Here is a 27,486-nt window from a genome sequence, read left to right as displayed (position 1 = left end):
AAAGTCAGTGAACGCGCGGGGAAAAGATCGCATAGATCGGGATATAGGAGAAAGTGCCCACCGGTGGGAAAGGTGGGTGAGGGTCTAAAGAATGTCCAAGAATGTCCCCAAGACAAAGGAGCTATATTGGTTCTGTCTCTCTCTCTCTCTCGCAAGGGTCAACCTTCACAACGCGATACCACAACCATGCCAAAAGTCGGATCACAGAGAGATAAGACCAATGGCGCTAAGCTTGATGTTGTGGTCCTCTGGGGATGGGCTGCTCGAGTCCGTTCAAAGCGGAGAGGTTGGCGGGCCTTTTTTTTGGCCCGATTTACCGCCGGCAGACCGGAGTTGCCACCGAAAGTGGATTCTGCGATTCAGTGGAGTTGAAATGCCTTTTGTATACATACAGTAGTTACCGGAGATGATGAAAGATGATAATGAGGAATAGGCTCGGTTGGTCATTAACATTGTCATTGTCTATATGGATTTGTACAGGTCTACACGGAACAAAAGTGGTGTATTCCTTGGCATTCCCATTCCGTCGCTTGCGGCTCAACTCCCCGAGTCCAGCTCGGACAACTCAACAATACTCTACAAAATAGCAATCTTGCTGGGTTCTGCAGGATCCCAAGCCATGACCAGTAGTGCCCTAGCCCCAGGCAATATCTCAGAACCCCTCAATCATATAGGTTGCTCATAGTAATCCAACTCAATTATCGTGTGCCTCGTCCTCGCGGCAGTGCACTCGCGCGACCACGCGTAGATGAACCTCGAGTTGCATATCGACTTACTGTAGAGCCGCGTTTTGTACCATGAGTCGTACCCCGGGTGGTACCTCGAGTAGTACCTCGCGTTGAGTATTTCGATGTTGGTTTGGACGAGACGGTACTGGGAGGATGCTCGACAAAGGATGTGTCCGTGGTTCTAAATGATCATGGCCTGTTAATGCGCAATTTAAAACTCATAATTTGAATTATTCCCACTTACAAGAAAGTCATTTCACCGTCATCAGCTGGACGTGCATTTTCGGCTTCTTCGGCTTCTGCGCCTCGAGGTTAGCGGTCGACCCTGGAGGAGTTATAATAACAGTATACACAAGGCATCCATACCTTTTTCTGCCTCTGCCTTCTTTGCTCTTTTGAATGAATCGGAGATCGGTGCCTAAACAAAAGTTTATATACGTCAGAAAAGAATTCGGTGCATCTTCCCAACTATCTCGCCGATATCTCTGATCTGATCTTACCTCCGGGAAATCAACGCAGAATGCGTTCATATTCAGACCGTACAAGAAGCTAGCAAAGCTCTCACTGAAACGCGTCAGACTCTCATGCATTAATTGTAAATGCATGAAATTGGCCTCCAAGTCCGCCATGGAGTCGGCAAGCTCCGCAAACTGGGGCTCTAAGGCATTGATGGCGGGCTGATTATATCCCGACGCGCTGATACTGTGTCCATAGCCATGGGCCTCTCGCAATGAGGAGCGCGAGCTCGGACGTAAAGGTGTTGTAGGTCGCGACGAGGGTCTCGGCCGTGAGGAGGATGGTACAGGTGCTCCGTCCATTGTTTGTTGAGAGAAGGTTGCGGTGGAAATTAAGCGCGAAACTCGGAGGCAGACAGAAAGAAGAATACAATTGTTGGCAGAGACAAGGTTGCAGATGAGCAGCAATCGGGCCAATCAATGAGAAGATGATCGAGGTGGATTCTCCGGGGGGGGGTGGGAGAGGGATGAAGTTGGATGAAAAGTGGACGAAAGCCCCGCGACGACAAAAACAAAAGAAAGGCATGACTTCACTGCGAAAACACGCCGTTGAATCCATACAAGTTCGGGGGCATTTCACCAACATATTACATTATCTACCTTTGATCTAGAGTTGGTCCTTTATTTTCTACTTTATTTTTTATGATATGAATTTAACTCATCAACTGCTAAATTAAATTAAATTTGTATACATTCATTGCCATCTCTTCCCCACATCAAAGCGATCGTCCCTACTGAATCCAGCGAATCCACCAAATCGCAACGTTCTTCCGTCATCTTCGTTGCTGTCTGTTCTTGTTATTCTGCACTGCCTCAAATTGACCCCATTCCCTGGATTCAGTTTGATCTTGTTCTCCTATCAATCCCTTGGTTAATTTCAGCCCGATTCAATTCGCCTTAGCTTCCCGCCACATGCGGGCCTGCTCGACTTTGTGCCGGCGCATCCAACCCTCGGCCAACTTCTTCTCTTCTTCCTCCGCAGGCGCACAGATCGTTCGTCCATACAACCACCTTGCCCGATCTCATCTCACCCCTCACTACCCTCCACGTTACGAAACGAGAAGCGCCTCATCTTTCTGGATTACAATTTCCTTGCTTACTGTTGGTGGAGGTGCCTGGGTCCATCATTACTTTACTTCCAACGACCTATCAGTATCCGCGCATACCCGACCCCCGCCACAAGATTCCTTCCTTGAAGTCATTGACACCCTCAGAAATATGCCTGTTGAGCCAGCGCCGGGTACTGTCGGGACCCTTACCCCCGAGCAGGAGGCTAAGCTGCAGGAATTCTGGGTTCTAACCTTGAAGGTTTTCGGCGTCGACCTGCAAGCCCTTGAATCCGACGCCAAGAACAAAGAGAGTGTCGATGCTGCAGCCAACTCGGGGAAGAAGGAGAAATCATCGAAGCGTCGATGGGGTATATGGGGTCGTAGCAATGATGATGAAGGGGACGACGCGAAGAGTGTTTCTTCCGCCAGTGGAATCACTGCCGGTCTCGCATCTATCAACATCACTGATGGCGATGATAAATACGGCCAGACCAAGGAATTCCAGCAAGCTCTGGTCGACATGTCACCCGAAGAGATTCGGACAGCTTTCTGGAACATGGTCAAGCAAGATCACCCGGATGGGCTGCTACTACGATTCCTGCGTGCACGCAAGTGGGATGTCAAGAAAGCATTGGTCATGATGATCTCTACCATGCGCTGGCGATTACAAGAGGTTCATGTGGATGATGATATCATGGCCAATGGAGAGGCCACAGCTTTGAAACAATCCCAGGGCTCTGATGCGGCGGAAAAGAAGAGGGGCGAGGATTTCATGTACCAGATTCGTAAGGGTAAAAGCTTCTTGCACGGTGTGGATCGGTTTGGTCGCCCTATCTGTGTCGTTCGTGTAAGGTTGCACCATGCTGGAGACCAGGAGGCTGAAGGTTTGGAGCGCTTCACGGTTTATACCATTGAGACTGCCCGTCTACTGTTGGCCCCTCCCGTTGAAACTGCTGTAAGTTGCCTGGTACACATTTTGGCTTTGAGTAACCTTGCTGACCAGATTAGACTATAATCTTCGATATGACGGATTTCTCAATGGCTAATATGGTGGGTTTTCTCTCCAATCACAAGATCTCCGCGACTTTATTGACCCTTCAATCTAGGATTATACACCTGTCAAATTCATGATCAAGTGCTTTGAAGCTAACTATCCCGAATCGCTTGGGGCTGTTCTCATTCACAAGGCACCGTGGCTCTTCTCCAGTATCTGGAGCATCATCAAGGGCTGGCTCGACCCTGTCGTGGCCGCAAAGATTCACTTCACCAAGAATCGCGAAGATCTAGAAAAGTTCATTTCACCCAATCAAATCATGAAAGAGCTAGGCGGTGCTGAGGATTGGGAGTATGAATACGTTGAGGTAAAAGAGGGCGAAAATAACAAGATGGAAGATACCGCAACTCGTGACAAGCTGATCTCCGAACGCCAAGAGCTTGCCAAAGAAATCCAAGCAATCACTATTGAATGGATCAGGGCCAGTTTCAAGCAGGAAACTGAGGCTGCTGCTACCGCGAAGGAGAAGCGCGATGGCTTAGTCGAACAACTTCGCAAACAATATTGGGTTCTCGACCCGTACATTCGAACCCGGTCACTCTACGATCGACTGAACATTATCAAAGGCGACGGCAAAATTGAATTCTATCCGGGCGCTGACAAGAAGAACGATGAGCATGCCTCTCAGAGCCAATAACTTGCATGGCCTGTTCGCCGGGTGGTATAAGTGGCATATAGTGGTCCTAAGTAGGTTGAAATGTGTGGACATGCATGATTCTGTACTATATACGAGTTCATGCGATAAATAGAGCAAATATTGCATTCCGAAGGATCATAGAAATGACAGAGTTAAAGCAGAGTTAATTGCATGGTTTTTCTTGGTCAATCGTGTTAATCAAAAGTAAAGAACGGCTACTTGCTCATTTTTCACTATTGAGATAGCTGGCTCGAACATAGCATGTCACTGCTATTCCTTTACATCTTCGACTTGATCTCCTCGTGCAGGGCCTTCAGCTTGTCCATATTGGTTTCAGAAGAGGGCCAGCCGATACTCATACCCTCCTTCTCGTTGGGCTTGGGAATCTGTTAGGTGTTAGTAAGAGTAGTTAATGAGATGACAAGAAGCAATAATGATTAGGATATTTGCTGCGTATCAAAGGAACATACCATGTGGAAATGAACCTAATTCGAAATCATTAGTCTATGGTCAATCTGCATCGACGGAGTTTATACTTACGTGGTCGACGACCTGGTGGGCAATGCGGCCGTTGTTCTGAAGGATGTTGAAATCTGTGGCTCCGCTAGCTTTGGCGATCTTCTTTGCGACGGGCTACAATTCACATGAGATGTTAGCTATTATTCTGACTTGACAATGCGCCTCCACACGAGTCATCCAGCTAGGGACCTTGGGGGTTGGCGACCCAGGTAAATTTGGAGCAGGAGCCTCATATCTTCCATTTGTATCAACCTCCCCAGACTCCAGATACCCATCTTCTCCATTCGAACTACAGGTAGGTTTTTTGTGTTAACTTACCAGAACCTCGAGCAGATCCTCATCAGGGATATCGGTCAACTTCGCGCCGTGAAACTTGGGAATCACGAGCTGTTCATATCACAGTTAGTCAATTCAAATATCTCTACCACATCTATGATTTGATCTCAGGTGTGCTCCGAAAAATTAACTACCACCGCAAGAGTCAAGTGCGAAGATGCATAGCACCAAAGTGAGGACTTTGGCCGTGCGGGGATGAATATACAGAGAGGAACATACGGCGTGGCCTCGGCTAAGAGGGTTGATATCAAGGAAAGCAAAGACCTTGTCGCTCTCGAAGAGCTTAAATGAAGGGATATCACCTAGAAACCAGCAATCATCAGCAACATACCCAGCGACGGGATCCGTCGGGAAGGGAGGAGGGGCTCAGGGCGGGGATGCAATATATGGATACATACCCTTGATAATCTTGCAGAAAATACAGGCGGCGGAAGAAGCCATTGTCAATTATGATCCGGTAAAACTTAGACCTTAAATTGGGTTGGAAGGGGTTAAGTTGGGGGCAATTGAGAGATAATGTGTAGCTTGTTTGGGGTAAACTCGAAGGTCGAGGTTCAGTTAAAGTCATATGCGGGGACAGTCCGGAAAAGAAAATGAAAAGTGCGGTCGGCGGGAATTGAACGCGGGTGCTTGGGTTTGTTCAGCCATGGGTTAAATAACACAATAAGGATTCGCACCCGAGGAGTGGGACAAGCTAGTACAGAACCCATTTCTTGCCTTTTACCAGAGATGGCCGTGGTTTGCCCACAATACTCCTCTTCTCAATCTTTGGATATCCAAGCTACGACATAGCCGTCGTTGAAGTTTTTATTTTTTTTGCACTTGATTGGTATCCTTATAGGTACTAGAATTGATATTCTTTTTTTTGACTCATTTTCCGCCTATATTCTCGAGTTCTGTGCGTGTTACTGCTTTCGAGGTCGTGTGCGTAGCCTCTGTTTGGCCGTGCACAGATGGGGTTAGTAGTAGGCGACTGCAGCGCTTGCCGTGCCTTCAGTGAGTAATCACTTCGAAGGTGTCGTACTTGAGATAAGAATCTTGATTAATATTTGATATTGCTAGGTTACCAAGCCGAGATGAAATGAAATTGTCTGCGGAAATATATCGAGGTCATTTGCATGCCAGAATACTTTAAGAGTCATAGAACTATGTGAACACCATCGTCCTCACAACTATTTCAAGATAGCCAAGAAAAAGGTTATCCAGTAGTAGGTACCTTTACTATAGGTATAGCTCTAAATTCAAAGGACACTCACGCTAGAAGCCAAAACTATACACCACTGTAGATGTCCCAAACTCTACCACCTAGATTGTACCTAGGTCGGTATAACAACATCTAATAAATGGAAAAGTCTGGTACAAGATGGGGGTTACATGAGCAATTGAACAGAGATCTTCTCTAGAATAAATTTTCATCAAGTCTCAGATCACATCTTGGTTATCAGATAAAGTATGTTCGATCCTCCAACACTACATAGTAAATATAAGCAAGCATACTATATGAACTATGTACAGCGAAAAGAAGCTGGTTGGTCTTGGACCAATCACAGTCCGCACTTTGTCAGACTCTGCGAGGGTATAATCGTGAAAGCTGCTACACCATGCCACGACGTATTCTCTGCCAGATAGAAATATTCCATAGATAAATAACCATCAGTAGATTCAAATTGGAACTGTATAAATGCGATAAACCCTTCAAAAGACTTCTCCGCCGTGGAAGTGTGTGTTCCAAATCCGGCTAGCGCGGTGGTCCCGTGCACCTTCCCGACTTCCTCTCTGCGAAACCTCGCTGCCCTCCCCTCACCACTCTCCCCTCTATACACACGCTCTTTGCGAGATATCCCTCGGTCAGAGACCATGCAGAAGTCTCGGACCATTCAATCCGCCCTGGGGTCGCGGGCTTTTGCCCCCATTCCACGGGTGCAGGTTCACTTCCAGCGCCGCAGCATCCAGGACGTTGCCATCACTCGCACCGGTCGACCTATCCTGAAGGTCCAAGGTGGCCGGTAAGGACTCAATTGCGCCTTTCATGTGGTAGAATGATTGCTAATGTGTTACTGCTCATAGCTCTTCCCTCGGAGGTACCTCACCTTTCTCGCTCCGATCTTGCCTTTCGTCCATAATGCTCATTCAAATACAGGTCACACTGCGACTGTCTTCGGTGCTACTGGCTTCCTTGGTCGCTACATCGTCAATCGCCTTGGTATGTCGAGAATCAGCAAAAACCGGGCTTCAATGGGTGTTTGGCTAACTTCCCGCAGCTTCCCAGGGTTGCAATGTCGTGATCCCTTACCGGGAGGAGATGAGCAAGCGTCACTTGAAGGTCACTGGTGATCTTGGACGTGTCACTTTCCTCGTATGCGATTCCTCCTCTCAAATCATATCCCAGAGCCTAGATTGTTCTGACACCACATAGGAATACGACCTGCGCAACACCCAGTCCATCGAGGAGAGCGTCCGTCACTCCGACGTCGTTTACAACCTTGTCGGTCGCGAGTACCCTACCAAGTGAGTATAAATGAGGATACTGTCGGAGGGAAGGGATATACTGACGGTGCATCAGGAACTTCTCTTACGTTGATGTCCACGTTGACGGCGCCGAGCGCATCGCCGAGGCTGTCGCCAAATACGATATCGATCGCTTCATCCACGTTTCCTCCTACAACGCCCGTCGTGACTCGCCTTCCGAGTACTGGTCTACTAAGGTTAGATCACCTATACTCTAATATTGTCTTTGTTTGCGCAGGCACTGACTGTCTTTTAGGCCTGGGGTGAGGAAGTTGTCCGTAACATCTACCCCGAGACCACCATTGTCCGCCCTGCCCCGATGTTCGGTTTCGAGGACAACCTCCTTCACAAGCTTGCCCGCTTCACCCACGTCTTCACTGCCAACAATATGCAGCAGCGCTCCTGGCCCGTTCATGTAAGTCGCCAAGTTGAACATGAATGCGACCCGTACTGACCACACTCTCCCTAGGCCCCTCAGGTTGGACACGCCCTTGAGCTGATGCTGCACGATGAGAGCAGTGTCGGCCAGACCTATGAGCTTTACGGCCCTACCAACTATTCCATGGCCGAGATTGCTGAGCTTGTCGACCGGGAAATCGTCAAGGACCGCTCCCCTCTGAACATCCCCAAGTTCATCGCCAAGCCTGCTGCGCACTTGCTCAACAAGGCTCTCTGGTGGCATGTCGGCTCGGCCGATGAGGTCGAGCGTGAGTTCCACGACCAAGTCATCGACCCAACTGCCAAGACCTTCAAGGATCTGGGCATTGAGAAGACTCCTGAGGTCACTGACATGATTTTCGAGTACCTGGTATGTATCCCTGGGCTTCCTCGTGCAATAGTTTGCAATACTAACAACCGAACAGAAAGGATACCGTAAGTCGGCCTACTACGATCTTCCTCCTATGACCGAGAAGGAACGTCGGGAAGAGAAGAAGTATCTCCACGTGCTGGACGACCAGTAGTTTGTTTCAATATGTACATAAGCCATCCTAGAAGTCAATTTCCTTGTGTTTTCCTCTCAAAATGAAATCAAATAAGAAATCAATTGCCGATTAGCCTGCTCGTAGCTTATGAATTATCTGCCAGTTGACCCCATCGAATCACGAATCAACTCCATCAATTCCCTTCGCGGCCAACTTGGAGCTCCGCCCCGCAATCCCGGAGATTTCCACTCCCATTCGGACCTCCCATTTAACTCCCACTTCACTCCCATTACACGTCACAATGGCACCACCAATCCTTCTATTGAAAACGAAATCCACTCCAAACGACGGATACGAAGATTACTTCTCTAACAACAACTACACCCCAGTCTTCGTCCCCGTCCTCGAACATCGTTTCCATACCTCCAACCTCGCCGAAGTCCGCGAGCTCTTCGCCTCTGGCGCATTCAGTAGCGAGGCTACCAGCTCAAAAGATATAGATGGAAATGCGCACACCGATAAACGCTATGGAGGCATGGTATTTACCAGTCAACGCGCGGTAGAGGCTTTCACAAACATGATTGAAGAGAAAGGCCGTACGTGAAATTCAAGAAACATGGATACATCGACAACGCACTAACTTCATTGCGAATAGTTCCATTTACCCCTTCAATCCCACTATATACCGTCGGTCCGGCAACAGCACGAACTCTCTCCTCACTACGAGACAAATATCTTCCCACCAGTACGATTCACGGCGCGGATACAGGGACAGGCGAGAAGTTAGCGCATATGATGCTTGATCACTATAATGACTTACAGAAGAAGGCTAATGGTGTCGTGTCACGACCGGATTCAAAACCGGGATTACTTTTTCTAGTCGGTGAACAACGTCGAGATATCATTCCGAAAACGCTTATGGACCCCAGTCTTGAAGATAGAAGGATTAACATTGATGAAATGGTTGTTTATGAGACTGGTGAAATGGAATCTTTTGAGAGGGAATTTGCGGCTAATGTTGCTGCTTACTCTGGGGATGGGATGTGGGTTGTTGTTTTCTCGCCTTCTGGGTGTGAGGCTATGTTGAGGATATTGAAATTGGGTCCGTTTACTGAAGATTCTGCGGAGGGTTCTTTGGGGGAGAAGAAGAAGGTATTTATTGCGACGATTGGACCTACGACGAGGGATCATTTGAGGAATAAGTTTGGTTTTGAGCCGGATGTTTGTGCGGATAAACCTAGTCCTGAGGGTGTTGGGGAGAGTATTAAGAGGTTTATGATGGAGTGATACCGTGTCATGAAAGCATACTAGAATCAAGATTATAGATTGTACATATTGGATGAAGTTGAAAATGCTAGTGCGATTGCTAGTGCGATTGCTAGTGCTATTGCCACAGATAATGGAATTTGAATTCGATGATATTGAGGATCACTTCTGGATTCCTATCCAGGCCTATCTAATCACGATGATTGAATGGAATGAATTGCATGCTTGAAAATCAGATATTGACATTTGCTTTGTTTACCGCATGATTTCCTCGTAAATGAGCACTGAGACAATTAGTGATGATTCCATATCGGTAATTGTATCGAATCGTACCTTTCAATTGCTCTTTGCTTAGAGCATCCTTGTTCTTGTCGAAATCAAAGAATCCCTCTGGAATTGGAGGTGCCGTGGGCTCGTCTTCGGGGTCGTGGTATGGCTCGAGGTATGGGTGGCGCAGGGCATCCTCCACGGAAATACGCTTGGCCGGGTTGAAAGCGAGTAATTTCTCGAGCAGATCTAAGGCCAGCTCGTTGCTCTTGGGGAACATAGCCCGGAAAGGGATCTTCTTTTTAAAAGGGAGGGAGCGAATGTATTCTCGTGCTCGTCGTGACTTGATGCCATAGTAATCTTCCATAGTAGGGGTGCCGAGAACGTCGAGGATCAGGGTAAGCTGGTGGTGGTCTGGAAAATGTTAGCCATATTTACAGCACAAGATCAAAAGATTGGCAGTGGATTGGTGCTTCCGTACAGTCCTTTCCGGGGAATAGAGGCTTTCCACTCAGCATCTCAGCCAGAATACAGCCAACACTCCAAACATCGATAGCCTTGGTGTACTCCTTGAATGTCAACATAATCTCCGGGGCACGGTACCACCGAGTCGCAACGTATTCCGTCATGAAACCGGAGTTGTCGTCGGTGGATGCGGCAGATCGTGCCAGACCGAAATCGCAGACTTTCAGATCGCAATTGGCGTTGAGCAAAAGATTGGATGGCTTCAGATCACGATGCAGAACATTGGCCGAGTGCATGGCCTTGAGTGCGCGCAGAGTTTGGTAGATGAAATATTGGCAGTGGTCGTCAGATAGATCTTGTGTGCGAATAACTCGGTGCATATCAGTCTCCATGAGCTCCTAAAGGAAATGTAAGTTAATCGATTCGACACGGAGGGCCTCTTCTTCGGTATCTTTCGCGGGTGTGTGTGATGCGCACCTGAATCAAATACACTTCATTGAATCCCTCATAATTGCGGGGTCGTTGGATATCGAGGATGGAGATAATGTTCTCGTGGTTGAAATAGCGCAGCAGTTTCATTTCACGGAGTGTGCGCAGACAAAACATGGAGTGGTCAAATGGAGTGATCTTCTTGATCGCAACCTTTTGGCCAGATGGCTTGTGGATGGCGGAACTGGTATCATATATGAGCTGGACAAAGCTCTCTAGCGCAAGAATGAAGTCTTCCAACTTACCATACCACGCCGTATGCACCCTCACCGATCACATCCTGGATTTCATACTGGTCGGAGACGTTGAAGGAAATCTTGCGCGATCCTCCTGATGGGGGGTTCTGTTGACCCATGGCGCCGGTTTGTAAACGCTGTTTGCGATGGTTAAGTTCGAGGTTCAATGCGTGTAAGAAGAAGAATATGCACGAGAGATGTCTAGTCCTAAATTGGACTATCGATTGTTCAGGTAATGCTGCACTGCTAATGTCTGCTGTACGGAGCCAAACCTAGAGATCCGACTCTCGAGCGATTTAACTCTGTAGGTTGTAGACGCAGAGACAGCTTTTACCTGATGGAATACACAAACACACACACACACACACACACACACACATATATAGCGCCTTCTGTGATATGAGGAATGTCTGGAATAGAGCTTACATTTGTTGACGTGTGGAGATATAAGAGAATAGGTGTACTTCTCGGATCCGTCGCTAGGTCGGAACAGCTCGTTAAGACCTGTACAGTTCTTTGAGTCGAATCGGCTCGAATGCGCAATACTTATTCGACGGAAGCGAGTCAGGGGGGAAACAGAAACAACAGGAGCAAGCTTTCTGTATTGGCGAGGAAATGGAGAGGTTTCGGATGAGGGGTGGATAACAAGATGTAGACAGCCGAGGCGAATCCGTGGAGAAGTTCAGAATGGCCGTAAAGAGAGGGAGTCAAGTGAATAGCTCCAAGCCAAGTAAAAAATAAGAATAAATAAAACAGGATGAACCAGGCAAAGGTGAAATGAAGAGTGAAGGGAAGTCAAGTGAAGGTGGGGAGAGAAAGAGATGGAGACTCACGGGATGCGATGGTGGGGCAACAAGCTGTTTGGGTCAGGGGAATCACAGTATACTGTGTATATGTATGTAACTATGTATACATCGTATACATAGTATATGTGTACGGTATATCTGTATACAGCTGTCGATCATTGTCTACTAGGATTAGTATTCTTCTTCTTCTACTGATAACTCATCTAATTCATCCAATATTCTCACGCCACCAGCGCCAAACCATCAACACGACGCTACTGTCGGAGTTGGTCACAATCACAAAGTGACTTACTGGGCTCCACCATTCCTGGGCGCCGTCTGGAGATGATTGGTACACAGCGACCATCCTGGTTTCACCTTTGATTCCGATCACACTATTGGCGTACTATCTTTGGGGCTAGATTGAAACCAGGGGCTGAGTTGGTTCATATTTGTGTCATGATAAAATAAGAATAACGAAGAAGGGAAGTGCTTCAAATAATACCATTTTCGGGGTGGCTATTTCGTAGATGTATGGAGTACGTAGGATGGAGTATGATACTTTGATATAGACGGAGGGTCCAGTATTCGACCGCCTATCCAAATGCATATGATATTCCCCCCCTCTCCTCCATTTGAAAAGAAAAAAGAGGTCCAAGCTGCTCTACTGGTACAAGGGAGATCAAGCAAAATGGAAACATGGACATGGCGAATCAATTAAATCAGTCATCAATCACTGCACGACCTGCAACATTGTCAGATGTCGATGTCGGATGAGAGAGAGAGAGAGAGAGAGAGAGAGAGAGAGAGAGAGAGAGACACTAATGAAACGATTTCATACCTTCTCTCGCAGAGTCGTCATCCATTGCTCTAGACTGACACTCTGGTCCGCGCGGTCCTCCACCAACATCGTCTGAGCCCAAAGACGAAGACCTGGTTCACCGTCCTCTCGCACCACATACAGATGCGGCACAATGATACTACCCACTCCCTTTGACCGATGATCACGGCTCTTCTCGATCACCGCTCGTACCCGTTGGTTAAACTCATTATCAACCTCTGGCAATGTCGACTTGCCCACCCGCAGTTGGCTCTTGTCCGGAACTCCAAAGACATCCTCGATCAATTGAGGCACCGCCTGGTGACCAACCCATAGGAACTGAGTTTGGCCATCGTCGATCAAGTAAAGACCGTATGAAGCAAGACGGCCGGAGGACAGGTTGGTGGCCGGTGGCAAAACAATTTCGCCGGTTTGCGGGTCAGGCACACCAGCATTGTCAGGCATATCATGCAAAGAGTACATCTTCGGGTAAATGTATTGAATGAGAAGGGGCAGGGGAAGAGTGGATAAGAGACAGAGTGCGGCGGATCGCATATCCGTAGGGATTTGAGCAGATTTGCGAAGACCGAGCTGAGGGAAGAAAAAGAGCAAACCATGTTAGCATCGAATCTTAGCTTCTGGAGAGAAAAATGAGGGAACATACGTTCTTGATCATTGCCAAAAACAAAACAGGCAATCCACGAAGGTTGGCAGGGAATTGAAGACCACCACCACTGACGCTACCACCAGCAAGCTCCTTGCGATAGGTCGTCAACAGCTCAATAATCTTCGCCTGCAGTGCCTCACGAGCCGGCTCGAGACCACTGCTGAGAACGCGCTCAACGGCCTTGTGGCTGAAATAGGTTGCCACCGCCTGCTGATCAGCAGAAGCATAGATATCGGCAAGATTGGTAGTGGTGGGTAGAGCCAGAGTCAAAACACGGATCCTTCGCTCGCCATTGCAGGTGGTGTGGAGAACAGCAGCCTGCAGACAGACAACCGGTTTGGCCACGGTCTCATCGATGGCCACCTCGACAACGTATGCTTGGTCGCGAGGGAAGGCAGGGAAAGCACAAAGATCCGAGCTACGGTTGAAGAAGTTGCCATAGAAGGTATTCATGCGCAAACCGGTGGTGGCACGAACACGCAGAACCGCCTCCAGGCCAATCTCAGACGAAAGGTAGTCAGAGAATTGGCGAGCAAACTTCATGGCATCCTCGGGACGAGTCGCTGACCAACCAGGCTCGAAGTAGGTTTGACCTCCTGTGTATCTAGGCAAGCAACTGAGAGAAGCCACGTCCTGGTACTGGGATGAGAAGAGGAACATGTCAACAGAGACCTGGGCCTTGGAGCATTCTACAGCGAAGCTCTTGTAGAAGGCAGTGGCGGTTTGCAGAAGACTCGACTCTTTGCTTGTACCCAGGACCTTCTTGTCCTCACGCATTGTGAGAGCACCGGTACCAATGTTCGGTAGTGTGGCACTCAGAACGGTCATCTTACCACCAACAGGAGAGATCAGCTTATAACCGGCCTGGAGTGCAGAGCCCATAGCACAGCTGTTGTTCTGCGTGTTCTGGAACATCTCCTGCAGCTTATCAAGGAAGACCTCAATGTTCTCACGGCTTTCGCTCAATGTCACCAGGAGGTCATTGGGGGTGGGCAGGAAAGGTTCTTCAAGGTCGCTAATGACGAGCATTCGGGGTTCAGAGCTTCCAGAGTTATCACGGGGAATGCTGAAGAAGTGCAGGCTTGAGTCAACCGCAATAAAGCCCAATCGGGTACGTCGGTCTGCATTGGGAATGCGATCAAGGCTTTCCTTAATGGTGCGAGCGGTGGTGGCCAAAAGCCCGCTAGTGACGGATGCATAGCTCACATCGATCAAGAAGGTATAAACTAGTGGCTGAGGAGGCCGAACCATATATTCTTGAGGGGCGATGAATTCTACCATGCTGTGGTTCAGGTCTGAGCGCAATGCTCGATCAGCAGGCTTTTGCAGAGTAGAGTCCCAATCGAAAGCCTGGGGCACATCATTGGTTAAGTTACACATGTTGCAGCGCCAGCGGTGGCCATGGTCGAGGAAAGTAACGAAAGGGTTGATATAAGAGCGGCAGCGTCTGCATCGTGAAATGACCTGGTCGGGGATCACTGGAATGGGGTCCTCGGCGTCGTGGAGGGACGCATAAGGTTGAATGACAAGAGCAAAAGGCAACTTGGACTTCTTGAGGAGTGAGTTGTTCGTAGGAACTGCATTCAAAGTTGACCGCATGTATTTGGTAGGGCAATTGGCTTCGGGGGGAAGGGTAAACACTGGTCTGTGGGGGAGAAGGTCTATCAGTATCACATCCACACATACGGCGAACGCCCCAGAATCATGAACATACACCCTGAGGCAAAATAATGGGAGGAGGAGGGTACTCCAACTCAGCAACATTGAAAGGCTGCGAAATAAGATCCGTTGGGTAGAGCTGATTAAGTTGAACCTGGCGCTGGGGCATAGCGGCAGGCTGTTGAGGCTGAGGGGGAAGGACATGATGCGGCTCAGACATTCCCATTGCGCCAAATTGCTGGGTCATTCCAGAAATGCTACCGGAAGCCTGATGGCCATATCCTCCTGCTGGCGGAGCCTGCACCTGGCTGGGATCGGCTCCGTATGTGGGTTGCTGATAACCGACAGGTGCAGCCTGCTGAGAGTATGCGCCATATGCACCACCGGCGGTTTGCTGTCCGCCCAGCGCAGCATTGGCACCGGATCCGAACTCGAATGCCTCTCCGGCATACGCTCTTTTCTTCTTACCGTGCGGCGCAGCTGGAGGTGCTCCTTGCGGGGGAACGGGCGATTGCGCGGGATCGGGGGAGCCATAGGTGGGCTGGCCGTACCCTTCTTGGGGAGGGTAACCCCCTTGTGGATCGGACATGGAGGTGTACTGAGTTCAAGTGTAACCGGAATAGAATTCCTTGCGGAAGAGGAGCAGGAGGTGTAAGTTGATACGGAGGGAGGGGGGGGCGGGTTGACAGCTTCGCTAGAACCCCACAAACAGTGTCAGCAATCGATGGGGAAGGATATTATCTGGCAGCTTGGGTCCTCAATCAGCAGCAAGTTCCAACTAAAGTTGAACGTCTACCAGATAGAGAAAGGGGGGAATGATACCTCTTTAAACACCACGAGAGAAGAGCAACGCAACGGAGAGGCGGTGATGGACGAGGCCACCTTTAGCTTGGGGCTGGCCAGCCAATCACAGAGCAGACCACAGTCGAGTCGACTATACAACAATATTGTGTAGGAGTCAATACTAGTAATAGCAGGATATGGTGGAAATAGCCATTTCATTACCATATCAATTATTTGATGAGTACTAATAACTGGGTACCTACCCAGTTATTGATACAGATACGTACAAGGTTGTATGTGAACGCCTTACCAACTTGAATATGTGCATAACAATAGTCAGTTATATATTACCAGAACATGTGCCGACATTATTATGTATGATACCTCGGTCCCAGTATTAAAATAATATTTAATTATGTGATTTATAATGTAGAGTCCAGGGCATTTCAACTGGGAATAGCTAGCAAAATAAGATATTTAATTACTGGTAAATACTTAATTCAAATGTAAAATGTATACTGTATATTCAGTCACTCTAGTAGTTAATAAATGCCCTAAGAATGCGTTGTCGTGCCAACAAACCCGCCGTCCACAAACGTCTGCGAGCTGCACGGAAACACCTCCACTCCCACACTTCAACATCTCGACAACTCGACATTCGCCCTATAGGTAGGTAGGTTCTTTTCTTGTTGGAGGACTTCTGGGGGTTTTCTCTTGTCTTCTTTTCTCTCGCCTCGTCTCATATTATCGCGTTCATCGACTGTTTTTATACCCTGTACGATATCCCCCCCCAGTCAGTTTCAAGGAACGTGGATGTGTGAGCAGTCATCATGAGTGTCCGAGTCATTGCGCGTGTTCGACCTCTTCTCAAATCCGAACGGGAACTCGATGTTATCGTCCGTACTGGCACCTCTTCACTCAGCGCTGATGCCAAATTGCGAGAGACGGAAAATGGCGACCAAAAGTTGGCGGCGTTAAGAGACCGGGATAATGTTGTGCGGATTCCCAATCCTAAGAATGAAGCGGAAGAATATACCTTCAATTTCAATGCGGTCTATGATTCCGATGTGGTGCAGCAGGAGCTGTTTGATGCTGAAGGTATGCTTCCAATACACCCCGAGCCCGAATTTGGGACTAATTGTATTGAATAGTCGCGCCCACGATCAAACACCTCTTCAATGGATTCGATGTCACTCTCTTTGCCTACGGTGTTACAGGGACAGGGAAAACGCATACCATGCGTGGCGGTAAAAGCCTCGCAGATCGAGGTGTTATTCCTCGACTCCTGAGCGGCATCTACAGACGTAGTCGAAAGATCGAAAAGGATACCAATGGCGAGACAACCGTGAAGGTGTCTCTGAGCTACTACGAGATATATAATGACAAGGTTTATGATCTGTTTGAGCCACCTGAGAAGCGCACTCTTGCTGGACTTCCACTACGCGACAATGGGGGCAAGACAGTAGTCTGTGGCCTGACCGAGAAACCCTGCACCAATTTGAAGGAGTTCGAGGGTCTTTATGATCAAGCCAATAACAACCGGTCAACCTCCGCCACCAAGGTACGTCACATAGAAATTGGAGAGCACGATCGCAATTGCTAAAGCGACTTCATATATAGTTGAACGCCCACTCTTCTCGTTCACACGCGATCCTCGGTGTGAAAATCACAATGATTTCGTCCGACAAGACTCGCATCAGCACCGCCTCTGCAATTGATCTTGCAGGGTCCGAAGACAATCGCCGGACAGAGAATGACAAGGAGCGCATGGTGGAATCAGCCAGCATCAATAAGAGTCTCTTCGTTCTTGCCCAGTGCGTAGAGGCAATCACCAAGAAGCAGCACCGCATCCCCTACCGGGAGTCGAAGATGACTCGCATTCTATCCTTGGGACAGAACAACGGTTTAACTGTTATGATTCTCAACCTTGCTCCTGTTCGATCCTATCATCTGGACACTATTAGCTCTCTCAGCGTGGCCAACCGTACCAGGAAGATCGAGGTTCGCGAAATTGAGAATGATCCAATCTTCAAGGGGCCTGCCAGGCCATCAATGCGGCCTTCTTTGGCAGCATCACGCCAGCCATTGCGTCCTCTCACAGCATCCGTCAATGTGAATATGCCCGCCCCCTCCGCGGATGACCCAGCTAAAAAGGAGGAAGTGAAACCACTTAAGGCTTTCAGTGTTTTTTCTGACCGGTCCCAAAATAAACCTCCCTCGCAGCTTCGCAAGCCTGAGCAACCCAGGAGAACCTCTTTCTACGCAGATGGACCCACTGTACGCTCAATCAAGCCGCCGCGCCAAACATTAGCTCCTATCCCGTCTCATTCCCAGCTTCAGACCCATTCTAGCCATTTCGATATCTCCGCTGCCAAGATTGAGGAGATGGTCGAGAAGAAGGTCGAGGAGATACTCGCCGTTCGAGCAATCAGTGAGCAGTCACGTCAGAACCAGCTTCAAGAAATGAATGACCAGCTACAGCGGCGCCTAGCCGAGCTGGAACAGCGCATCGAGGGAACCGAAGATGCGCGTGCGGAGGGGCTGTCATATCTCCTCATGGCTAAACAGCACCAGGCCCGTGGTGAGAACACATCGGCTCTCAAAATGTATCAGCTTGCGCTTCCTCATTTCCCCAACAATGAGAAACTGGCTTCCAAGATTGCTGCCCTGAAAGAGCGCATGCACGGGAAACCTTCCTCACGACCTTCCGTCACGCCTGCATCGCCTCCTGCCAAGGGCAGATTTGGCAGCATGCTCTCTCTAAAGAAAGAGCCTACTATTACCCTTGGAAAGCGCCAGGCTGAGGTTGAGGACCCCATGGACCGGACTTCAGACCTGAATCTCGACGATGAAACTAGCATGGTGGATGGCGTTCCCCCGAAGAAGAAGCGTCATACAGAGACTGATCATCAAAGCGATATCGATCTCGACGCCCTGGATGACTTTGATCCTACTGTGTCTCCCCGAACAATCCACTTATTGTCAATCATTAACTCTCGTGACGTGAGCCAGATTAAGCTCCTTAAAGGCGTTGGAATGAAGAAGGCAGAAGCTATCGTGGATTGCCTCTGCGAAATGGACCAGTCGCCACCGACCACCGGTGATATGGAGTCTGTCTCAGACCAGCCTCAGTTTCAATTGGGCAGCTTAGCGGAACTGAGTACATTGAAAGGCGTCGGGGTTCGCACCGTTGAGAACATGCGTAGTGGTGTTTTGGTCTGAATTTATATTTCGTTTACTTGGGCATCATTGGACGGGCGTCTTGTTTACTACTTTTCATATACATGCATCTTCCTTCAGCGACGGTGCTGGGGCGTTTGGTATAGCTATCTATATGGCAGGTTTGGAGTTATCTAGAAGAATGAAATTAGTACATTTACTGAATACTGCTCTATCTCAGCCAAATGTCTTTATCAAAGTGATATTTTCTACTCTAGCGTCTCCCAAGGCTAGACACTCCAAAGTGAGATGTACCTCAGAGGAAATTGATAAACAAGACCATTCATTCTCTTGTATTTTAGGGGTACCTATAAGTATTAAATACAGATAAGAGGTATTCACCCCGTCAATAAGCCCTTCAGAATCAAACTTTCTTGAAATTAACGCCTCCAACGACGATGCGCGCCACAATGAACATTGTTGCTCCAGCGATCATAACCACACCGCTGAAGATCTGCAACCTGGTATACGATCCATGGAGCACGTCTGGAACCAAAGCCCCTCCAATCGGGGAGCCCGTCAATGCAGCAATTGAAATGATCGAGAAACAAGTTCCATTGCGAACGCCAACCTCGCGGAGGTCAGATATTTGAGCGATAAGTGCGGGGGCCAGAGAGACGAAGGCTCCGGAGCCGAAGCCATATAGTGCGCTGAATATGATTATAGGGGCATTGCTGCGTGATGGGAGCCAGAGAGCTAACACGAGAATACCGGAGAGGTAGCTGAAGACTATCATTACGTTGTAGCGGCCGACACGGTCAGCGAGGTATCCTGGAAGGGTACGACCAAAGATGCTGCAGGGTGTTAGTATTCCTCTTCGTATAGTTGCGGAGAGGGATTGGCTGATTGAATTACCTGGCTGCGTTCAAAATGGGAATTAAGTATTGAGACATATTCTCTGACATGCCATATCGTTCCCCAGATGTGATGACGAAGGTAAAAGGGAGAAACATGCCCCAGAAGAAGCAAAAAGCCGCAGCAACAGTCAAGACAAATCTGATATCGTGAAGTGGGCGGATGAAATTCATGACATCGAATCCTTTCTTCTGCGGCTTCAATCTGGATTTTATGGTAACGTTCGCAATGGCTAGCATAAAGAGAATGAGAAATGCGCAGATACGCATTGCCCATCCAAACCCGACTTGCGGAATTAACTTCGATACCATAATGGGAAAGATGACGCCTCCTAAACTCGATCCTGATGCTGTGATACCAAGTGCGAAAGCGCGTCTCTTGGCGAACCAACCGCTGACAGAATTGATTGAAGCGTTGAAGATTGCACTTGCACCGATAGGACTGCATATACCCTGAGCGAGAATGAACTGATAGTATTCTGTCGAAAGAGAAGCCATCATAAGGCCGAAGACATGGAGAAATGTCCCAGCGAGCAATATCCAACGAGGACCATAGTTGTCAAAGAGGGTACCAAATAGTGGACCCGCGAAGAACATGACGAATGTTTCCAGAGAAGGTATCCATGCTACCGTACTTGGAGAAAGATGATCTAGTTGATTGCGTTCATAGTATGTTTGAAAGACACCGATACCTATTGGGATAGCGTAAGTATGAGGGTGTGGTAGGACAGCGGGGTGCATCCAGCAGCAATTTTTCAGATCGTCTAGACATACAGTTGATCCACCCGAAGCTCACGAATAATCCACAGAAAGCCCCAAGTACCGTAAGCCATGCTTGAAGTCCTCCATCTGGCGGAGGTCCTGGAGGTGATGGTGCTGGAGGACCAGCAGTTTGACCAGGTTTCTCTGAAAGATTAGGGATGGAATCGGGCAATTCTGAATTGACGAGCTCCGTTGTTTTCTGTTGATCCGATCGGCGAGTGGCGTTTTCTAAATCATCATCTTCTAGATGTACGCTCATGGTGGGCGTGGACTGATCAGACAAGACGGGGTTGGTAGTCGCATATATGGTGGATGGAACGTCCTGATGACGACCTGCAGCCTCCATGACCTGCTATCGACATACAATTCTGCAGAGGGTTCTCTCAATCCACTCGGTAGTTGGTATTGCTTGGCTTGAAACCACAAGACGGTAATAATTGAGAATTTGTGCGACAAGAAAGAAAAGTTTGGGTGGGAGTGAAAGTTGGTGGGGAGTAGATTGTTTGCTACGGAAAGTGCCAAAGTATCAGATCATCAGAGATACCTGGAAAATGCATGAGAAAATGCTGGGGGATCGAAGTCACTTTTATGAGAAGGAACTTAAATTGTATTTTTAGTGGTGTTGATCGCGGACTTTCGGCCTCGCGTTAATTTTAAGACCGAGGTCGATGTTTACTTAGACTGGATTAGTATAAAATTAGTAGATCACACAGCTCACCCTGAGCGGGCATGCATGAGATTGTGTTGATTGGGGGCTGAAAACAAACGAAGGAGACATAATGATTGATCTAATGGCACAATGGCCGAGATTTGAAGATTTTCGCAATACTGTACATGTCGCAAGATCATTCAAGAAACAGCCCAGGGTTCATGAGGATCCAACGTAAAAAGAAAGAGACATTGTATAAAGTGCCTGTAGAATACCTTAAGCGGCCTTAGTCTGGCCAACCTCTTCGACTTCAACCTTGCCATCCTTGCGGATTTTCGCAACGCTTTGGCTGACTCCAGCAATCTCCTGAGTCAGGTCCTCGACAGACCGAGCAATATCAGGAACACCGTTCACTGCCTTCTCAGCTTCCTTTCTTGACTGAGTTTCTGCCTCTTGAGCAGTCATTGTTAATCCTCGAGGAGTGTTGGCGATTTCGTTGACCTGGCGATCTGACAGGATATCATTCATGCGGGGTCCGCGTGATTGGACCAGCACTGTCGCAGGCCCGTCAAATTGCAAGAAGAGCTGAAAATAGGTGTTAGCTAAAAGGGAGTCAAAATAGGACACAGTATTAACTCACTCTGTCTCCCCAGATGGTCATTCGAGACCATGTACGAAGCTTGTGGAGGAAGCTCATGGTGTTCTTCCATGTTTTGGAGTCGGACATGTCACGAATGAATTTGTTGCCTTGCAGTAGTCTCGGTAAGGTCTTGAGACCGGGAACCTGGAAGTTCAAAGTTGTGGACTTGAAACGGTATGGTCGAGGAGGGTTTGAGGACATGGTATAAGCGACAACATTGCTAACCATATGTTAGTACTGAAGATGTTGTTCACAATGGGACTCATGGAAAAAATACCTAGGGTGGGCGATATATTGCTCGCCATCTTTCAGTTCCACGGAATAAAGCTGACCATTTCCAACAAGGGCCATCAATCCTCGACCGGTAATTTCCGAGCTACCCCAGTGAGACAAGCTCTGCAGATGACGTTAGCCTAATTTATGGTCAATGTTTAGCATTCAGACCATGACATACCAAGTTAGTGTTGATAATTGGTTTGATGGACAAGGACCGGCCTGTCCATGCCAGCAATGCACGCCGCTGGGCGACCATCCAATCAACTGAACCATTCAGGTTGACGACAGCGAAAGAGGTATTCGGCGATCGAACGGAGATGAGAGCTGTCACTGGGCTCGCGGAAGAGATCTAAAAGAAGCTCTACTCAGAATATCGCTCGAGGTAGTGGTAAATATCATGCTGCGCACCTTTTGATACAAGAATGGGGTTCCAACAACAGCCCTGCGGAAAGGTTCCAGAACGCTCAAAGTCGAGACCACCTGGCGAAGTTTAGCACTCAAAACATCATACACATTGTAAGAATGTCGTATTAAATAGTCGCGTACATTGTCTGCTTTTCCACTCAATCCGACCAATGTTCCGCGGCGCGTGTATAGGTTTTGCGAGGGCGAAAGAGACACCGAAAGGAGGGAGTAGGGCGCACCGACAACATCGAACCGAGCATCTATTAGAAGAATTTAGTTTAAGAACTGAGAGATTGCGCCAATTGATCGCACAAGACCAAGAACATACCTCGAGATTCAGCGGAGCTAGGTGTATTGGCGAGGGGCAGATAATCTCCATTAGTCGTGGGTTCCTCCGAGGGTGTCGCGCGAATCTGGACACATCTCGCGTGTCGGGGCGCACGAGGAACAACTCGAGTCCATGATAGAGGTCGGAAACCTCGTTGGACGACTGGACGCATAATACCAGACTTAATGACCTTGTGGATGCAGGAAAGGGACTCTACGTCAGAGCTCAAGTTCGAAGCCGGTGCTTTGCTCATCGGGAAATCGTCGCGCCGAAGGTCCTCCGCAGCCCGCAAGTACACCACGCCCGCCTCCGATTGCGACAGCAGCCATAAGAAGCTCCCACTTGGGGATACTCATTTTCTTCTCACCAATTCAACGATTGAGGAAATTTTACTTTATTCCTCATCCATTCAAGCCTTTCTCAACAGTGGGGTGGGCTTTATAAACCGTCCCTTGACGTTTGCTCCGAAGCCGGCAGCTCTCCAGGCTCCCCCGCGAACTTGTCAAGAGGGAGCTGTACTTGCCATTCGCCTTTGATGAGCTACACTATGCTCCCTTGATCCCACAAGACGATCAGAGTCTATCCTAAATTCCAGACACTCTGTTAATATCTACCAATGCTGCTCAAAGCAGCTCGGTCACCATGCTGGCGCCCAGCGACTCGGCTCGGACATCCGAGCTTCGCCGGATCGTCACCATGGACGAGATACAATAAAACACATATGCGCACATTCACCAATGCTGCTATACTGCGCAACAATACTCCAGATAGCAAAGATGCAACCGCCGCAAAGAACAACCCCATACCAACCCCAAGCCCGCCAGCGTCGCAACTAGTCGAATCCAAAATCATCGAGAAGCCGGAGGGTGAAGGCAAGGTTGCGGCTAAGAAGGACTTGCTGAGCGAGTCAAATAAGGCTACGAAGGAGCAACGGAAAGCTGATTGGGCCATATTGCGTGAAATGGCCAAATATCTCTGGCCGAAGGTACGGTCTCTCGAGATATAGGTCTGGGTGAAGATCGAAATATTGACTGTCTTTATAGGATGACTGGGGTACTAAGCTTCGAGTTGGAACTGCATTGTCATTGCTAGTAGGAGCTAAGGTTGGTTTCACTTTTTCCTGGTCCTCGCGGATGTCATTTATGCTGATCGACCTAGATTCTCAATGTAGAAGTTCCTTTCTACTTCAAGAGTATCGTGGATTCTATGAATGTGGACTTTGCTGCTATTGGTGGAACTGCCTATACTGTGGCAGGCTCTATGATCATTGCCTGTATGTGTTTTGCCATAAAATCTCAAGAAGGTGTTATTTTGCTAACCTGGCCAGATGGCGTAACACGAATCGGCGCAACTCTATTCCAAGAGCTTCGAAATGCAGTGTTCGCGAGCGTTGCGCAAAAAGCAATTAGAAAGGTTGCAGGGAACGTCTTCGATCACTTATTACGATTGGACCTCAACTTTCATCTTTCGCGCCAGACTGGTGGTTTGACTCGGGCAATTGACCGTGGAACCAAAGGAATCAGCTTCTTGCTGACATCCATGGTGTTTCATGTTGTCCCAACTGCGCTCGAGATATCGCTTGTCTGTGGTATTCTGGTAAGACAGCTCATTTTTTTGTATACCAATTACCAGACTATGTCTTCTCATACCATCTTCTAGACTTATCAATATGGTGCCAAGTTTGCGGCTATCACAGCTACGACCATGCTCGCATATACAGCCTTCACAATCACTACAACCGCCTGGCGAACGAAATTCCGACGTCAAGCGAATGCGGCCGACAACCGCGGGGCAACCGTCGCTGTCGACTCGCTTATCAACTACGAAGCTGTCAAGTACTTCAACAATGAGAAGTTTGAAGTTGCCCGATACGATAAGGCACTGAAGAACTACGAAGATGCGTCCATCAAAGTGACCACGTCACTGGCCTTCCTTAACTCTGGTCAAAACATGATCTTCTCCAGTGCGCTGGCCGCCATGATGTACTATGGAGCCGACGGAGTCGCGACAGGCGCTTTGACGGTTGGTGACTTAGTCATGATTAACCAGCTTGTCTTCCAGCTCTCCGTTCCTCTTAACTTCTTGGGATCTGTCTATCGTGAACTGCGTCAGTCTCTGCTGGACATGGAGACACTGTTCAACCTGCAGAAGGTCAACGTGACAATCCAAGAGAAACCCAACGCAAAACCTCTGAATTTGAAGCGTGGCGGAGAAATTCGCTTCGAGAACGTCACTTTCGGTTATCACCCGGATCGCCCTATTCTGAAGAATGCTACATTCACCATTCCAGCTGGATCCAAATTTGCGATTGTCGGCCCCAGCGGTTGTGGCAAATCGACCATCCTGCGACTGCTCTTCCGCTTTTATGATACTCAATCGGGACGGATCCTGATTGATGGGCAAGACATTCGCGAAGTATCACTTGATAGCCTCCGGCAGGCAATCGGCGTGGTGCCTCAGGATACACCATTGTTCAACGATACCATCGCCCACAACATTCGATATGGAAGAATTGATGCATCCGACGCCGAGGTCCGACAGGCCGCTGAGCGTGCGCGGATTCACGAACTGATAGAACGGCTGCCGGATGGATATCAGACGGCGGTGGGCGAACGCGGAATGATGATTTCAGGCGGCGAGAAGCAGCGTCTGGCAGTTTCCCGACTGCTACTGAAGGATCCCCAGCTCTTATTCTTTGATGAAGCGGTAAGTGAGAAATAACATGTGCGGGAATTCGTATATTTGTGGCTGACCAGCCACCGTAATGATGGTGGAAAATTCTAGACTTCCGCCTTGGACACTTATACCGAACAAGCTCTGTTGCAAAACATCAACAGCATTCTACGTGAGAAGAGTCGTACGAGTGTCTTCGTTGCCCATCGGCTGCGCACAATCTACGATAGCGATCGAATTCTGGTGTTGAAGGACGGGCAGGTGGTGGAGACGGGGTCTCACCGCGAGCTTCTCGAACAAGATGGCGTGTATGCGGAGCTATGGAATGGTACGCCCGGACCCTCTCTTTATTAAAATCTTTACCCCAAAAGGCGTTTAGTGCGATGCTGACACAGATAATAGCGCAAGAACTGTTAGCGCAAGAGGAGTAGATGAAACCCTTGGCGTAGGCATGGTCATGGGCGTGGAGCTTAGAGATAGAGACGCCAGACTAGAAGAGTCGGAGAAGAGAAGCGATTGGCGTGGCCTGTACTCCTTACTCGGTACTCCGTATATGGACTGTAAATAAATGAATTGTGTGCACTGTCATCAAATATAAATAACTACCAACAATTGTATTGTATTGTTTTTATTTTTTGTATGAGTTGAAGTCGTCGTCGCGCAACTCCGCCTTTCCCCACTTCCCCCTATCTCTTCGACGTTCTCGACCTTCCACGCTTCCTCTTCTTCTTCTTCTCTCTAAAAGTCCTCCTCAGCACTACTCTCGTTTTCGGGTATAACCCAATTCCATTCTTTTGATTCTTCTCTGATCTGGTCTTTCATCTCTTATCTTATTTTTCCAATTCCTTTGAGATTCGGGGGAATTTTTGACCCTTACCTTCCCTTGTGGCACCTGCAGAAAAGTCCCGCTTTCCTCGTGCGTCCCCTCCACACGCACTCTCTCGCTCTCTTACTACGCGCGCACTGGTAAGAATGACCGGGTCTAAGTGGTATAATGCTATTGTCATTGGAATGTGACTAATCCATGGTTAGTATAGTGACGTGGTGTTCTAACTTCCGTCCGTTGCCGGCGACTACAAACAGCTCTTTGCTCCGCATGTGGGAACGATCGTCCAACTCGCATATAAGAAATTAACAAAAGACCACGATTCTCGATCGAACAAGCAAAAATATACCTCTTTTTGCTCCTCTTTTGTTATAACAAAGTTATCGATACAATGGGTTTGATTGATAAGCTCCAAGCAAGTACGTGCACGCGACAACCCCCACACCCCCAAGAAACAAGAGACAATGCCTCTTGTTTACAATTCCAGCAAACAGTGGTTTCTGGGTCATGAGGGAACGAATGGTGGCTAATGTCTCATAGAGCTCGAGCTTTACCGTCTCGAACAGCGCTATGCTCGTCGCAAGCATCGCAGCACTTTCTCCACCGGAGCTCAATATGTTGATGGCGAGTATGTTTACTCCAACGGCACCAATTCGCCTACCGGAAGCACAGTCTCCAAGCACTCAACGGGAAGTTGGCGACCATCAGGATGGGGATCGAGTGACTCGCGCATGCGGTGAGGAGTTATGATTACATCCTCTCCGTTATTGTTCTTTCCTTTCACTTTTACACGGCGCCGTTAAAACCCTTTCACTCTCTTCTGCATTTAGCCAATCTTCTTCTCCCTACATGTTTTTCTTTCTTACTGTTCTATTTGGCTACGGCCCTTTCTCGACTTCGCGTGATGTCCCTGCGAAGATGAGCACGATGACCTCGACCTTTTATTTCTGCACTTTGGCGCAGGCCCGCTAGATCTGATTCCTGTTGGCATGTGCTGTGCGTTTGGTATTTCGAAACCAAAAAGTTCTTTGGCATTTCGTTTGACCTGAGTCTTATTCTTGGTTGATGGGATGGCATTACATTCTACTGTCATGCATCTTTTCTCTCCGAATTTCACCATTTTATCTTCTGTTGTCTATGTTTTGTCT

General features: G+C 48.4%; 13 protein-coding genes across 13 annotated transcripts; 7 read left to right on the top strand and 6 right to left on the bottom strand.

Moving 5' to 3' along the window:
• Positions 1 to 186: 186 nt before the first annotated feature.
• N7469_007868 (uncharacterized protein) lies at positions 187 to 372 on the top strand (the record flags this gene model as incomplete). Its single annotated transcript, XM_056646786.1, has 1 exon — positions 187 to 372. The coding sequence occupies one exon, from the start codon at positions 187 to 189 to the stop codon at positions 370 to 372; it is 186 nt and encodes a 61-aa protein (XP_056498337.1).
• A 326-nt stretch (positions 373 to 698) lies between these two features.
• On the bottom strand, positions 699 to 1,546 carry N7469_007867 (DASH complex subunit DAM1; the record flags this gene model as incomplete). Its single annotated transcript, XM_056646785.1, has 4 exons — positions 699 to 909; positions 973 to 1,027; positions 1,095 to 1,146; positions 1,229 to 1,546. 4 exons carry the CDS (start codon positions 1,544 to 1,546, stop codon positions 699 to 701), a joined length of 636 nt encoding a protein of 211 aa, XP_056498336.1.
• Positions 1,547 to 2,155: 609 nt separating this feature from the next.
• On the top strand, positions 2,156 to 3,983 carry N7469_007866 (CRAL-TRIO domain-containing protein; the record flags this gene model as incomplete). Its single annotated transcript, XM_056646784.1, has 3 exons — positions 2,156 to 3,247; positions 3,301 to 3,342; positions 3,399 to 3,983. The coding sequence occupies 3 exons, from the start codon at positions 2,156 to 2,158 to the stop codon at positions 3,981 to 3,983; spliced, it is 1,719 nt and encodes a 572-aa protein (XP_056498335.1).
• A 278-nt stretch (positions 3,984 to 4,261) lies between these two features.
• N7469_007865 (HIT family protein) lies at positions 4,262 to 5,279 on the bottom strand (the record flags this gene model as incomplete). The annotated part of the gene is made up of 6 exons (XM_056646783.1): positions 4,262 to 4,369; positions 4,454 to 4,468; positions 4,524 to 4,616; positions 4,821 to 4,889; positions 5,058 to 5,140; positions 5,237 to 5,279. The coding sequence occupies 6 exons, from the start codon at positions 5,277 to 5,279 to the stop codon at positions 4,262 to 4,264; spliced, it is 411 nt and encodes a 136-aa protein (XP_056498334.1).
• A 1,416-nt stretch (positions 5,280 to 6,695) lies between these two features.
• N7469_007864 (complex I NDUFA9 subunit family protein) lies at positions 6,696 to 8,308 on the top strand (the record flags this gene model as incomplete). Its single annotated transcript, XM_056646782.1, has 9 exons — positions 6,696 to 6,844; positions 6,906 to 6,919; positions 6,979 to 7,041; positions 7,100 to 7,194; positions 7,255 to 7,346; positions 7,402 to 7,543; positions 7,603 to 7,761; positions 7,816 to 8,154; positions 8,210 to 8,308. The coding sequence occupies 9 exons, from the start codon at positions 6,696 to 6,698 to the stop codon at positions 8,306 to 8,308; spliced, it is 1,152 nt and encodes a 383-aa protein (XP_056498333.1).
• Positions 8,309 to 8,570: 262 nt separating this feature from the next.
• Positions 8,571 to 9,556, top strand: N7469_007863 (uroporphyrinogen-III synthase HEM4; the record flags this gene model as incomplete). The annotated part of the gene is made up of 2 exons (XM_056646781.1): positions 8,571 to 8,865; positions 8,925 to 9,556. The coding sequence occupies 2 exons, from the start codon at positions 8,571 to 8,573 to the stop codon at positions 9,554 to 9,556; spliced, it is 927 nt and encodes a 308-aa protein (XP_056498332.1).
• A 234-nt stretch (positions 9,557 to 9,790) lies between these two features.
• Positions 9,791 to 11,111, bottom strand: N7469_007862 (mitogen-activated protein kinase; the record flags this gene model as incomplete). The annotated part of the gene is made up of 5 exons (XM_056646780.1): positions 9,791 to 9,819; positions 9,869 to 10,216; positions 10,284 to 10,665; positions 10,745 to 10,940; positions 11,002 to 11,111. The coding sequence occupies 5 exons, from the start codon at positions 11,109 to 11,111 to the stop codon at positions 9,791 to 9,793; spliced, it is 1,065 nt and encodes a 354-aa protein (XP_056498331.1).
• Positions 11,112 to 12,510: 1,399 nt separating this feature from the next.
• On the bottom strand, positions 12,511 to 15,512 carry N7469_007861 (COPII subunit SEC24; the record flags this gene model as incomplete). The annotated part of the gene is made up of 4 exons (XM_056646779.1): positions 12,511 to 12,522; positions 12,619 to 13,188; positions 13,262 to 14,904; positions 14,981 to 15,512. 4 exons carry the CDS (start codon positions 15,510 to 15,512, stop codon positions 12,511 to 12,513), a joined length of 2,757 nt encoding a protein of 918 aa, XP_056498330.1.
• A 1,024-nt stretch (positions 15,513 to 16,536) lies between these two features.
• On the top strand, positions 16,537 to 18,928 carry N7469_007860 (kinesin family protein; the record flags this gene model as incomplete). Its single annotated transcript, XM_056646778.1, has 3 exons — positions 16,537 to 16,804; positions 16,858 to 17,267; positions 17,327 to 18,928. The coding sequence occupies 3 exons, from the start codon at positions 16,537 to 16,539 to the stop codon at positions 18,926 to 18,928; spliced, it is 2,280 nt and encodes a 759-aa protein (XP_056498329.1).
• Positions 18,929 to 19,289: 361 nt separating this feature from the next.
• On the bottom strand, positions 19,290 to 20,887 carry N7469_007859 (MCT family MFS transporter; the record flags this gene model as incomplete). Its single annotated transcript, XM_056646777.1, has 3 exons — positions 19,290 to 19,719; positions 19,781 to 20,471; positions 20,554 to 20,887. The coding sequence occupies 3 exons, from the start codon at positions 20,885 to 20,887 to the stop codon at positions 19,290 to 19,292; spliced, it is 1,455 nt and encodes a 484-aa protein (XP_056498328.1).
• Positions 20,888 to 21,466: 579 nt separating this feature from the next.
• On the bottom strand, positions 21,467 to 23,092 carry N7469_007858 (AIM24 family protein; the record flags this gene model as incomplete). Its single annotated transcript, XM_056646776.1, has 7 exons — positions 21,467 to 21,775; positions 21,831 to 22,050; positions 22,108 to 22,226; positions 22,285 to 22,455; positions 22,515 to 22,586; positions 22,653 to 22,771; positions 22,840 to 23,092. 7 exons carry the CDS (start codon positions 23,090 to 23,092, stop codon positions 21,467 to 21,469), a joined length of 1,263 nt encoding a protein of 420 aa, XP_056498327.1.
• A 363-nt stretch (positions 23,093 to 23,455) lies between these two features.
• On the top strand, positions 23,456 to 25,943 carry atm1 (ATP-binding cassette Fe/S cluster precursor transporter ATM1; the record flags this gene model as incomplete). Its single annotated transcript, XM_056646775.1, has 7 exons — positions 23,456 to 23,824; positions 23,883 to 23,942; positions 23,998 to 24,112; positions 24,167 to 24,435; positions 24,499 to 25,545; positions 25,624 to 25,840; positions 25,915 to 25,943. The coding sequence occupies 7 exons, from the start codon at positions 23,456 to 23,458 to the stop codon at positions 25,941 to 25,943; spliced, it is 2,106 nt and encodes a 701-aa protein (XP_056498326.1).
• A 786-nt stretch (positions 25,944 to 26,729) lies between these two features.
• Positions 26,730 to 27,078, top strand: N7469_007856 (uncharacterized protein; the record flags this gene model as incomplete). Its single annotated transcript, XM_056646774.1, has 2 exons — positions 26,730 to 26,757; positions 26,879 to 27,078. The coding sequence occupies 2 exons, from the start codon at positions 26,730 to 26,732 to the stop codon at positions 27,076 to 27,078; spliced, it is 228 nt and encodes a 75-aa protein (XP_056498325.1).
• Positions 27,079 to 27,486: the final 408 nt, after the last annotated feature.

Source organism: Penicillium citrinum (assembly GCF_028827155.1).
Source record: "Penicillium citrinum strain IBT 23319 chromosome Unknown utg000007l:1.0-2040159.0:1.0-2041076.0, whole genome shotgun sequence".
Lineage (NCBI taxonomy): Eukaryota > Fungi > Ascomycota > Eurotiomycetes > Eurotiales > Aspergillaceae > Penicillium > Penicillium citrinum.
The sequence above is the reverse complement of the archived record's forward strand: the minus strand, read 5'-3'. Positions and strand labels throughout refer to the sequence as shown.